The following is a 12500-nucleotide window of genomic DNA, read 5'->3' as shown; positions in this document are numbered from 1 at the left end:
TTGTGAAAGGTTGTGTAACTCTCCAACAAGATATTGAGAAATGCATTGTGCACTTTAAGCGAACAAATGTGACATTATAAACCTTTGCCCCTGTGTGTCAGAGCCTGATACAGCATAACGAAAGTTATTTTTATATATTTTTTTTTTTCCTGAAAAAAAAAAAAACTGTTTGGTGCCATTTTTGATTCAACCCGCCGGTTGGATCATGGCATAGGAAAGAGAAAATGCTGATCACTGAATACTAAATTATTTTCATCTTAATTTCTATTGATCTCTTCAAACATTAAAGTGGAATTCCACAAACAAAGTTCTTTCAAAATGTTTTTGTTGAGCACAGAAAAAAACAGAATTATGATTCAACTTTCATTCACAGTGTCGTGAAACAAGTACTCAAATCACAACACCAGTCAGACTCTCTATTACCCTGTGCTCGCGAAGCGAAAAGTAGGGTTCGGCATCCGGTTGTGTACGTGCGTACGTACGGCGTACAGGTGTACATATAGTGGACGTGTGTATGTGTCTGCATTTTAAAAATTCATTTTCTCGGCAATCGTTGGTCCGATTGAAACAAAATTTTATCATAAGAGTGCATCCGCCTGTAGAATTTTTTTTAAATTCATAATTATGATGTCATAGGTCACGTGGTACGGACGCCATCTTGGAAAAACGTTCAAACTCTATCTCCGAAACTGCTCAATGGAAAAAAATATTGAAAAATGGCTTATTGTCAAGTACTCTCAATGGGGAATAAGATATGTTGTTGTCATCGGTGCCTTCCTTATGACGTCATTCGAGAAGTACAACGCTTGATCTGATCGGCATGAAAAAACAAAAAAAAATCTGCAACTGTTAGTCTGATGAACACAAAATGTTCAGAATATGAGCAGCTCCTCTAGAATGTTTTTTTTTTTTTAATGATAATTGTAACGTCGTAGGTCACGTCGTGCAGGCGCCATCTTGGAAAAATCGAAAAAAGTTGCACCTCTATATCTCCTCTATATCAACGCTTGATTCGATCGGTATGAACTTAATTTCTCTGCAAATCTTGGTCCGATTGACACGAAATTTTCACCATCGGGGCATCTCCTGTAGAATGTGTTGATGATAATTATGACGTCATAGGTCACGTGGTACAGGCACCATCTTGGAAAAACTCCGCACCTCTATATCTCTGAAACCACTCCATGGAAAAATTGAGACCTGGCTCATTGTCAACAACTTCCCATGGGGAATAAGATATGTTAATGATGTCATTGGTGCCTTCTTTATGACGTCATAATTCGACAAGTACAACACTTATCCGATCATTATGATTTTTTTTTCTCAGCAACTGTTGGTCTGATGGACACGGAATTTTCACCATAGAAGCGCCTCCTCCTGCACAATATTTTAATGGTAATCATGGTGTCATAGGTCATGTAGCACGGGCGCCATCCTGGAAAAACCGAAAAACATTGCACCTCTTTATCTCCAAAACCGTTGACTGCACAGGCAAAGTATTCTATGAATACCATCTTGGTTATTTTTTATTTTTAAGACAAAAATAATACTTGTCTGTTTCATAGAAAAGTATTTTCCTCTCATGCATGCAGCAAGTGAATAGCTGTATGGTCGAGATTCGAGCCAAGCCGGAATACCATCGGTTCCTGATCGGCCGTGGTGGCTCCAACATTCGCAAGGTGCGTGACCGCACTGGTGCACGGATCATATTCCCAGCTGCCGAGGACAAAGACCAGGAGCTTATCACCATCGTTGGCAAGGAAGCTTCCATCAATGATGCCCAGCAAGAACTGGAAGAGCTTATCAGGAACCTGGTGAGAAGCCTTATTCATGAATGTTGTTTATTTTAAAACAAAAAGGCAAGGGAGGGTGGGGGTGGGTTGAAAACTATCAGAAAACAAATTGAATATGTGATTTTAACGAATAGTGTATGGAATGTCGATTTCAATTTAGGAGATGTTGTTTCTACATTTAGACAATATTTTTATTGCTGAGCATATGTTGCGATACTGAATGTGTGTGAGCGATCTTTTGAACCAACCACCCCGGGTTTCTTTATCTACTTGTGCTAAAATAATATTCTGGCCTTTCCGTTCCTTTCAAAAGGACAACGTCATTGAGGAGGCCATAACGGTGGACCCGAAGCACCATCGCCACTTCATCGCCCGCCGGGGACAAGTGCTCCGAGACCTGGCAGAGGAATATGGAGGTGTAACTGTTAGCTTCCCACGTACGGGTGTGAAAAGCGACCGGGTTGTGTTGAAGGGTGCAAAGGACTGTGTGGAAGCTGCAAAGAAACGAATACGGGAGGTTGTGGAGGATCTGGTAAGAACACTTGGAGGAAAATGTGCCCTGTTGGTTGTTGGTTTGCTTTAAACTGAGTGAAGCAGGGCCATTGTGAAGCTTGGCACATCATAAATTATTGAGTAACTTTGTGATGAGTGTGCATTAAACCACAGAACATGAAGGAGTATTACAGTTGATAAACATTCTCTTATTTGCTGCTTCCATCCTCAACCTGTGCGACAGGATGCGCAAGTCACTCTGGACTGCATTATCCCCCAGAAGTTCCACCGTGTGATTATGGGAGCTAAAGGTTTTCGGGTGCAGCAGATAACTCGTGATTATGACGTACAGATAAAGTTCCCAGAACGAGAGGACAGTCAACAGAGTAAGGATGATATGTGACTGAAGTCCTTTATTGATTGATTTTTGTTTTGTGCATTTTTATTTTTTTTGGCAAAGTGCAATGAATCATAATTTCCTTTCTTCCACTATTGTTTTGTTCTGTTCATCTTAAATAATCTTATAAATTGTCATTCCTTCCTGTTCTTCTCCCTCTTCATTCTTCTTCTTCTTCCCCTTCTTCATTCTTCTTTTTCCTCCCCTTCTTCATTCTTCTTTTTCCTCCCTTTCTTCGTTCTTCTTTTTCCTCCCCCTCTTTGTTTTTTTTTTTCCTCCCCCACCGTTATTTTTTTTTTCCTTCCCCTCTGTTCTTTTTCCTCCCCCTCTTCGTTCTTGTTCCTCCCCATCTTGTTCTTGTTCTTGTTGTTCTTCCTCTTGTTCTTCTTCCTCCTCTTCCTCCTCTTCCTCCTCTTCCTTTGTTCTTGTTCTTCCTCCTCTTCCTCCCCCTCCTCCTCCTTTGTTCTTGTTCTTCCTCTTCTTCTTCCTCCTCCTCCTTCGTTCTTGTTCCTCCTCCTTTTCGTCCTCCTCCTCCTTCGTTCTCGTTCCTCTTCTTCCTCCTCCTTTGTTCTCATTCCTCCTCCTTCGTTCTCATTCCTCTTCTTCCTCCTCCTTTGTTCTTGTTCTTCCTCTTCCTCCTTCGTTCTTGTTCTTCCTCCTCCTCCTTTGTTCTTCTTCCTCCTCCTTCATTCTTGTTCTTCCTCCTCCTCCTCCTTCGTTCTTGTTCTTCCTCTTCCTCCTTCGTTCTTGTTCTTCCTCCTCCTTTGTTCTTCTTCCTCCTCCTTCGTTCTTGTTCTTCCTCCTCCTCCTCCTTCGTTCTTGTTCTTCCTCTTCCTCCTTCGTTCTTGTTCTTCCTCCTCCTCCTTTGTTCTTCTTCCTCCTCCTTCGTTCTTGTTCTTCCTCCTCCTCCTCCTTCGTTCTTGTTCTTCCTCCTCCTCCTCCTCCTTCGTTATTGTTCTTCCTCCTCTTCTTCCTCCTCCTTCGTTCTCGTTCCTCCTCTTCCTCCTCCTCCTTCGTTCTCGTTCTTCCTCCTCGTCCTTCGTTCTTGTTCTTCCTCTTCCTCCTTCGTTCTTGTTCTTCCTCTTCCTCCTTCGTTCTTGTTCTTCCTCCTCCTCCTTTGTTCTTCTTCCTCCTCCTTCGTTCTTGTTCTTCCTCCTCCTCCTCCTTCGTTCTTGTTCTTCCTCCTCCTCCTCCTCCTCCTCCTCCTTCGTTATTGTTCTTCCTCCTCTTCTTCCTCCTCCTTCGTTCTCGTTCCTCCTCTTCCTCCTCCTCCTTCGTTCTCGTTCTTCCTCCTCGTCCTTCGTTCTTGTTCCTCCTCTTCCTCCTCCTCCTTTGTTGTTCTTCATTCTTGTCATTGGTTATTAAATTATTATTATTATTATTATTATTATTCTTTGCCTTCTTCGTCTTTGTAGTTTTCTTGCATGCAGCACATGGCTGTTGGCATCATCCTTTGCTGGGTGTGCAGTGTTGCAGTGCTCATCTTATGCCGCTTCTTTTTGGTGCTTTTGGAGTTGTTTTTGTTGTTAATACACAGCACTCACTGGTTGAAGAAATAATTTACTAAACCTGGGGCATTAATGTTTTCCAGCTCCAAGTGTGCAGCAGCAGCAGCAGCAGCAGCAGCAGCAGCAGGATTCTGTGACTGGAGTGAATTGTGAGGTTGATTCCATCTTGCCAAACCACAGAGACATAATTGTGATTTCAGGACGGCAGGATAAGTGTGATTTAGCCAAAGAGGCACTCCTGGTAAGTATACCTTGGAGTTACTTATTTTCTCATCATTTGTGTGTGTGTATATGTATATATATATATATATATATATATATATATATATATATATATATATATATATATATATATATATATATATATATAGTTATTGTTTGCTTTTAAAAAATGCATATTTTCTTTTTTTGGTTGAAAAGTCAGAAGTGGGAATCTGTCTCCTCCTTTTCCACCTCTTCAGGCTTTAGTTCCAATTACGAGGGATATGGAGATCCCCTTTGAACTCCATCGCTACATCATCGGACAAAAGGGCACCGGGATCCGCCGTTTGATGGAAGATTATGGGGTGAGATACCGCACGTAGGTTACTCTGCTGGTGATCGGCTTAAGATGCCTGGTGTAAATGCAGCTGCAGCAATGCTCTGGCATTTTTGTTTTTCTTTTCATTGTGGTTGAGGCTCAACTCTGAAAATAGAATTGGACCAAAAAAAAAATCTTTTTAAAAAAAATGGCCGATGCATATTATACTAAAATACGCAATTTGTCTGTCTGTCTAACTGTTTGTTTTTTATGACGATACATTTGCTTGTTACTTATCCAATCTCACCCAAACTTGACAGGGGGACGAAGGGTCACTTGATTGAGGTTGTTAAGATTTATCTTCCCCCCCCCCACTCCCCAATGGGGGTATTTACACCTTGAACAATTCCGTGTTGAGGTGTATAATCCATATAATGATAGCTTATCACATGGCGTTTTTACAAAGCCGCCACTTATCACAAAAGGAATAACAACAATAATGAAAGCATCATATTAATGTTATTGCAAACCAATATTAATACCAGTACTAATAATACCCCCTCTCTCCAATGGAGTTTTTCCTCCTTGAACAAATGCCTTATTAACGTGTATAAATAGCTTATCATGGTGTTTTGTGGGGCAAGCCCTATGAAGACTGACGGGGAAGAAGAAGAGGCTTACCAGAAGCAAGTAATATTATAAACCACAAACACATACGATTAGCTTTTTAACTAGTCGCTGCTGCTGTTTAACGCTAAACTGAAAAATCTGGAGAAATCCCGACATCCTTGAAGCATTCCCTTCTTATCGCGCCCACAGAAGAACAGACCCGAGACTAGATATACTCTAATCTATATACCCCAGAGAGGATAATACCATGACCCTTCCTGTTGCTCCGAGAAGGAGTGGGTGTTCTCGTTTTAGTGAATGCACAACATTGTTGCGGGCCGGGGACCGGTGGCGAGAACGACCGCTAGGTGGGGGGGAGTTACGTCATCTCCCACCAGACTCCTGGAATTGTAGGCCGTCGCTCACAGATAACTCCGTGAGGTGATGGGTCGCTTAACCGACCGTGGATGCCAATACCTCCACCGCATAGTGTAGGGTCTTTTTGTCTAGAATCAATTTACCTAATTAACCACGCGGTGTCGTCTACTGGGGAACCACGCCCTCGGAACGTCTTGCTCGAACCGGGCCACTCTACCGACTGTGGTAGAGTTCAAACTATCGACGACCAACTCCGGTTCGGGTGCAGTCGAGGGGAACTGCCAAAGCCATGTAGGTTAGGATGAACAGATTAACAGGAACAAAGACCCGGCTGAAACTCAGATCCGAACCATGCTGGACCATAGAAGGAAAAGACGAAAACGAACTGGGAACATTTCTACAATAATTTATTTATAATAAATGACGAAATTTAAGTGGCACAGAAACAGGTTTATTGGGGTGTTATGCAGGGGAAAGAAAGATGCCTGGTGTTGGCGCAGTGGTTAGGGCAGCGGCTTGGGATCCAAGAGGTCCTGAGTTCAAGCCCCGTTGGGCCACTGAATTAATACACCAGGGGGTTGACTCAGCCTGTCATCCTTCCGAGGTCGGCGAAATGAGTACCAGTGTACTGGGCCGGTGTATACCCCGGTTAAAATAGGTGTACCATATCCCTGTGTCGTAAGAGGCGACCAGGGTTGCGTCAGGAAGGGCATCCGGCGTAAAACATGTGCCAAATCACGATGCGGATCATACGGATGATCCGCTGTGGCGACCCCTAATGGGAGCAGCCGAAAGAAGAAGAAGAAGATGCAGGGGAAAGAAAGAAGATGTAGTGCGACAATTTTCAGCAACTTACAAAGCAGACACAGAGGAGACTTATGCGGGAATTATACAGGCAAGATTTACAATGATCGAAAACACTTATAGAGTTTCTACTTATTAGACTGGCTCCACACTCAGACACACACTCGGACAAAATATACTCAGTTGAAGGCAAAGGACTTTTGCAGCCAGGGAGGGAGGCGGGCTGAGGTCGCAGTTCTTTCGAGTACCTGAGTCTCGGGGAAAGGAATGCTTCATGGTGCGGCACCTGCCAACGGTCGTGCAGTCAGGTCCACAGCTGGAGGAGGAGTCCTCCTGGAGTCACTCCTGGTGGATAGCAGCTCTGTTCACCTCAGTGTGACTTTAAAGAAGTCACACGTGGTCACCTTTTGGCAAGATACGGGTCACCCTGCGGGTGACATTGGTTTATTTTCCATGTTGGTTCTACCGCTTCTAATGTATAGTTGGTTCCATTTACTCAGATGTACCGAATACTGCATCCATTTGGTTTTACGGTGATTAAAACCCGTGTGTACTTGCTACCTTGCTCTACATAGGGCTCCACTTTAACCTTCATTAACTCACAATAATGATGCACACATAATCAAAATTTAACATAGAATGGAAAATAAAATTTCCGCACTTGCAAAAGTCATGCTGATGGACTCTTCTGAAGAACGGTGATATTTTGATATTGTTCCAGGGCATTTCCATGATGGAGCCGTCTTGCAAACTTGGTTCTGGCTGTCCATTGAACTGGCATTGCTGTGTCTCCACCTTCAGCACATCCCATTCTTTGGAATTGATATCGTCAATGCATATGATTTATGGAATGTATCTTTTAATTGATGAGAGCTGACGGTAGTTGTTTGGAGGGGTTGGGGGTGGTGAACCTAAAATTTAAAGCATTGTTCTTTCAGATTTCAGAACAAAACCGTTTAATGATCACTCTTTGTAAAGTCGTAGATATCTTCGCGGAGGCACGTCCGTCGACGCATTTACGTCAAATTCAATTTCCTATTTCTGACAGGATTGGGAACAAAACAGGTTGTTGATCATTCTTTCTGAAGTCATAGGTATCTTCCTGGTTTTCTGTGATTGTTAAATGAAAGCAGTTCATGCAAGCACACCGTCTTCAGTTTATCATCTATAATATTGTGAATACGGCGATGGTTTTACACTTTGAGTTCGTGTTTCGAGGCATGCTCTGGTTTGTAAACTTCGTTTTTTGAGAACTAATCGTATGATACCAAATGTTGTCTTTTTGCAGGTTAACATTACCATTCCACCACCCGAAGAGAAGTCAAACGTAATCAAAATAATGGGCATGGTACTAAATGTGGAGCGGGCAGAGAAAGGCTTAATGGACAGAGCAAAAGAACTCCAGGCTGATCAGGAAAACCGGGTATGGAGAAAGTATAAAGTTATTTGTATGTAATTTGCTTTGATAGTAGATTGTTTGGGATTTAGTGCTACTTTATCATTTTACAGTGCTCTTATCCGTTCCTTGTTCTCTTTCAGGTTCTCCGGAGTTTCAAGTTGTCTGTAAATGTGGACACAAAATATCACCCAAAGATCATCGGGAGGAAAGGAGCCATCATCAGCGATATCCGCAAAAAGCACATTGTCTACATCCAGTTCCCAGACAAGGGCGATGAAAACCAGGTTTTTGTCGACATAGTCTTGCTTCCCTTTTCGTTTGACATTGCTTTTTGTCTTTTACTCGAAACATGCATTTCTGAACATTTGCTTGATGTTTTGATGTTGAAATACAATTCATTTGTATCATTTCTGCTTTTGAGCACTCAAACTCACACTAAAAAGAAAATTCCAAGCTGCAGTGCTCTGATGGCTGTGCGAGGGTTACCTTGTAAGTCCTGCCTGTTGGGATGTTACTACTACTACTACTTTATTGTTACAAGTATTCCTTTGTCGTTGAAACTACGTGTGTTGCTTTTCCACAACCGACATCAAGTGCAACACATTCATTCCATCTGTTAACCAATGCCTGAAATGCACAACAGACAACCTTCTTGTGAAGAGATTTTTGAGGGGACAATTTTGCAGCACATTTGTTTTTGTAATCTTCTGCAAAACGTTCTCCATATTGTCCTTCACGGGTCGAACTAATCAAGTACAAATCTATTGTGGCCAGTTTGGGACCCTATGATGGTGCAAGTAATTCAAGTAAATCTGAACCATATTTAACGCAACAGTATGTGTGACCATGTTATCATGGTGTGAAGTTTTGCCATCTGTATTGACCAGTGGTGTAATTTCTTCCTTCAGGCTTAATAAGCCAGTCCTTGTTGGACTGTATTGTCTGCCTCTAAGAAATTGATAAGAATTGCCTCCTTATTTGTCCCCAATTATGGTCACATGACTATTTTGGCTTTAAGTCAAGTTTTGAATTTCTTGGATTCATGCATCTCCATTTGATGCCTTCTTATCTGTTGCAACACTCGTTGGTCATCCACTGTGTGGCTTGTCAGTGAGTTGCATTTCTTCCTCTTTGATGCAGCAAACCATCTTCGAACACAGTTTACATCAATTTTACCATCTCCATATAAACTGGGTAAAGTTGTCTTAAGTATCAGTGGCACAATGAACTTAAGTAATTTGAGCACAGCCTGTTGACGAAGTTTGCTGTCAACTGTTGTGCTGATAATGGTGGAGACATGCTGGAAGAACATCTGTATCAAATTTCATTCATATAAGTCAAACGATGTAGCCCAATCGGCTGAAGTTATTGTGCAACCCTCATAATTTACTTTTTTTTTTAATTATTATTATTTCGTTTTTGTTGTTTTTTTTTAAAAAAAACTGGTCCGACAAAATGCTTTTATTTACAAGTTGCATTTAGCATAGCAGTAAACCAACCCCCTGTGGGAGTTGCAGGAAAGGTCATGTTGTTATCCTCTCCAGGGTATATGCAAGCCTTCAGAAGGTATAGTATTCACACCCCTTGACTTTTTCACATTTGTCGTGCCACAGCCTGAATTTAACATGGATTAAATTTTAGATTAAAAAAAATTGTCAACGATCTACACAAAATACCTCATTTTGACAAAGTGAAAATGTGTTTTTCGAAGTTTTTACGAATTTATTGAAATTGAAATACAGAAACATCTATAATTTACACCAGTATTCAACCCCCTGAGTAAATACTTTGTAGAAGCATCTTTGGCAGCGATTACAGCTTCGAGTCTTGTTGGGTATGTCCGTACCAGCTTTGCACATCTGGATCTGGGGATTTTCTCCAGTTCTTCCTTGCAGACTTGTTCAAGCTCTGTCAAGTTGGACGGGGAGCGTCGGTGAACTGCGATCTTCAAGTCTTTCCACAGATTCTCAATGGGATTCAAGTTTGGGTTTGGCTGGACCACTCGAGGACTTTCACGTCCTTGTTCTGAAGCCATTCCAGTGTTGCTTTGGCTGTATTTTTTGGGTCATTTTTCCTTTTGGAACATAAATCTTCACCTCAGTCTCAGGTCTTTTGCACTCTGAAGCAGGTTCTCCTCAAGGATTTGCCTGTATTTGGCTCCATTCATCATTCCCTCTATCCTTGCAAGTCTCCCAGTCCATGGTGCTGAAAAGCATCCCCATAGCATGATGCTGCCCCCACCATGCTTCCAAGTGGGGATGGTGTTAGATGGATTATGAGCTGTGCTCGGTTTGCGCCAGATGGAGAGCTTTGCATTCAGGCCGAAGAGTTCAATTTTCATCTTGTCAAGCCACAGAATCTTTTTTTTTTTCTCATTCTCTCGGAGCCTTTCATTTGCCTTTTTGCAAACTCCAGGCATGCTGTCATGTGCCTTTTCCTCAGGAGTGGCTTCTTTATGGCCACCTTGCCATAAAGCCTGGATTTGTGAAGTGCTGCAGAGATTGGTGTCCTTCTGGCAGGTTCTCCCATCTCAGCCAAGGAACTCTGTAGTTCTATCAGAGTGTTCATTGGGTTCTTGGTCACCTCCCTGACCAAGATCTTTCTTGCCCAGTTGCTCAGTTTGGTCGGACAGACAGCTCTCGGAAGAGTCTGGGTAGTTCCATCTTCTTTCCATTTCTTAATGATGGAGCTCACTGTACTCATGTATACTTTCAACACTCTATAAATTGTTTTATAATGTCTCTTCACAATTCTAGCTCGGAGTTCCACTAACAGTTCCTTGGACTTCATGGTTGAGTTTCCGGTCTGACATGCACTGTCAACTGCGGGACCTTGTATAGAAAGGTGTATTTCTTTCTAAATCATTTCCAATCAATTGAATTGGCCACACGTGGGCTCCAATCATGTTGTAGAGACATCTCAAGGATGATCAAAGGAAATTGGATGCACCTGAGCTCCATTTGGAGTGTCATAACAAAGGTTGAATAGCTTATTGATGCAAGACATTTTAGCTTTTCATTTTTAATTAATTTGTTAAAATTTCTGAAAAAGAAACTCCACTTTCACATTATGGGGTATTTTGTGGAGATTGGTGACCAAAAAAAAAAAATCTCAATTCAATCCATTTTAAATTCAAGCTGTAACAGAGCAAAATGTGAAAAAGTCAATGGGTGATATAATTTCTGAAGGCACTATAGATTACAGTAGATCTGGGCTCGGGACCGTTTGTCTGTGGGGTACGCGATGAGCATATAATGCCAAAAGAATGTTGGGTTTCCTCCCTTTCAGTTTAGCGTTAAAGAGCAGGAGCGATTTGTTAAAAAGGTAATCATGTGTTTGTGATTTAGAATATTTTTTTTTTCACTTCCAGTAGGGGTTCCCCACAAAATGTCACGATAAGCTCTTTCAACATGTTTACACAGTGTTTCTCCATGGAGGAAAAAAATCCCTTGGGGAGAGATTATATTATTAGTATTAATATTGTTTTGTAATAGCATTAATATTATGCTATTATCATGATTGTTATCACTTTTGTTTTTAATTAGATGCGGCCTTGGAGAAATGCCATGATTAGCAACATTTTAACACGGATTTTACCCAAGGCAGAAAACCCCCTTGGGGAGGGGGCCAATTCAAGTTACGACAACTTCCATCATGTGACACCCCCCTCCCCCAATCCCCAGTCAAGTTTGTTTTAGATTGGTTTAGTAACGACTGAATGCATTATGGTCAGACCCAATTGTGTATTTTAGTCTGATGAAGATTGGCTCAATCACCATCTATTAATGAAAATCACAATAGATTCACCTCTCGTATGCTAAACATCCACTGTGACTGATGAATAAATTGTGACTTTTGAAATTTTGTCTTGTCTCAAAATTAAGATACAACTTGGTTGTGAATACCTCTAACCTTGTTTTGTTTATATCTTTTAAAAAAATTAACTTGTTTTGCTTTTTTTTCGGAGGTCTTGCATGAGCTAATGTGTTTATATAAAAAGTAAGTATTTGGACTGGTGTCAACACTGAAGACTTTTAAAAATTAGTTTATTTTCAATTAATATGGCAATATATTATTCCACTTAAATGTCCACGATTTGTTGTTTTTGTACAGAATGTGATTACCATCACTGGTTACGAAAGCAACGCACTTGCCGCTCGTGATGATATACTCAAGATCGTGTCCAACTTTGAGGAGATGATCAGTGAAGATATTAAGCTGGATTCCCGTGTCCACTCTCGGCTTATTGGATCACGTGGAAAAGTCATCCGCAAGATTATGGATGAGTATAAGGTGTGTTATATAATTTCCTCATTTACAACTTCCCTTTGTTAGACAACTACATGACATGTTACACTGATTCTCATGAGTGAGTACGAGATCCACTTGCTCTCATTCTCCATAAATCTAAGATTTCAAACTCACCATTGCTCCTTTTTTTCACCTTTTCTTATTCTCTTTTCTTCTTTCCATTCAATTACATTCTTTCTTCTACTCTTTCAAAGTGGCAATTTGCTGCCACCACATGTTACCTCTAAAACTTTCATGTGTCCTTTTTTTTTCATGATCCTGATTGCCTGTACCCCTTGTTACTATCAGG

General features: G+C 41.3%; 1 protein-coding gene across 1 annotated transcript in view; it reads left to right on the top strand.

Moving 5' to 3' along the window:
• HDLBP (high density lipoprotein binding protein) overlaps nt 1–12500 on the top strand; it is a 173142-nt gene that overhangs the window by 131392 nt on the left and 29250 nt on the right. The window contains exons 18-25 of the mRNA XM_085879608.1: nt 1593–1814; nt 2107–2325; nt 2530–2671; nt 4274–4431; nt 4652–4756; nt 7790–7924; nt 8041–8184; nt 12014–12193. Coding sequence (XP_085735734.1) covers nt 1593–1814; nt 2107–2325; nt 2530–2671; nt 4274–4431; nt 4652–4756; nt 7790–7924; nt 8041–8184; nt 12014–12193 — 1305 coding nt within the window. The remainder of the gene's footprint in view (nt 1–1592; nt 1815–2106; nt 2326–2529; nt 2672–4273; nt 4432–4651; nt 4757–7789; nt 7925–8040; nt 8185–12013; nt 12194–12500) is intronic.

This window comes from Eptatretus burgeri, chromosome 4, assembly GCF_056783735.1.
Source record: "Eptatretus burgeri isolate ZD-2024b chromosome 4, Ebu_testis_v1, whole genome shotgun sequence".
Lineage (NCBI taxonomy): Eukaryota > Metazoa > Chordata > Myxini > Myxiniformes > Myxinidae > Eptatretus > Eptatretus burgeri.
The sequence above is the reverse complement of the archived record's forward strand: the minus strand, read 5'-3'. Positions and strand labels throughout refer to the sequence as shown.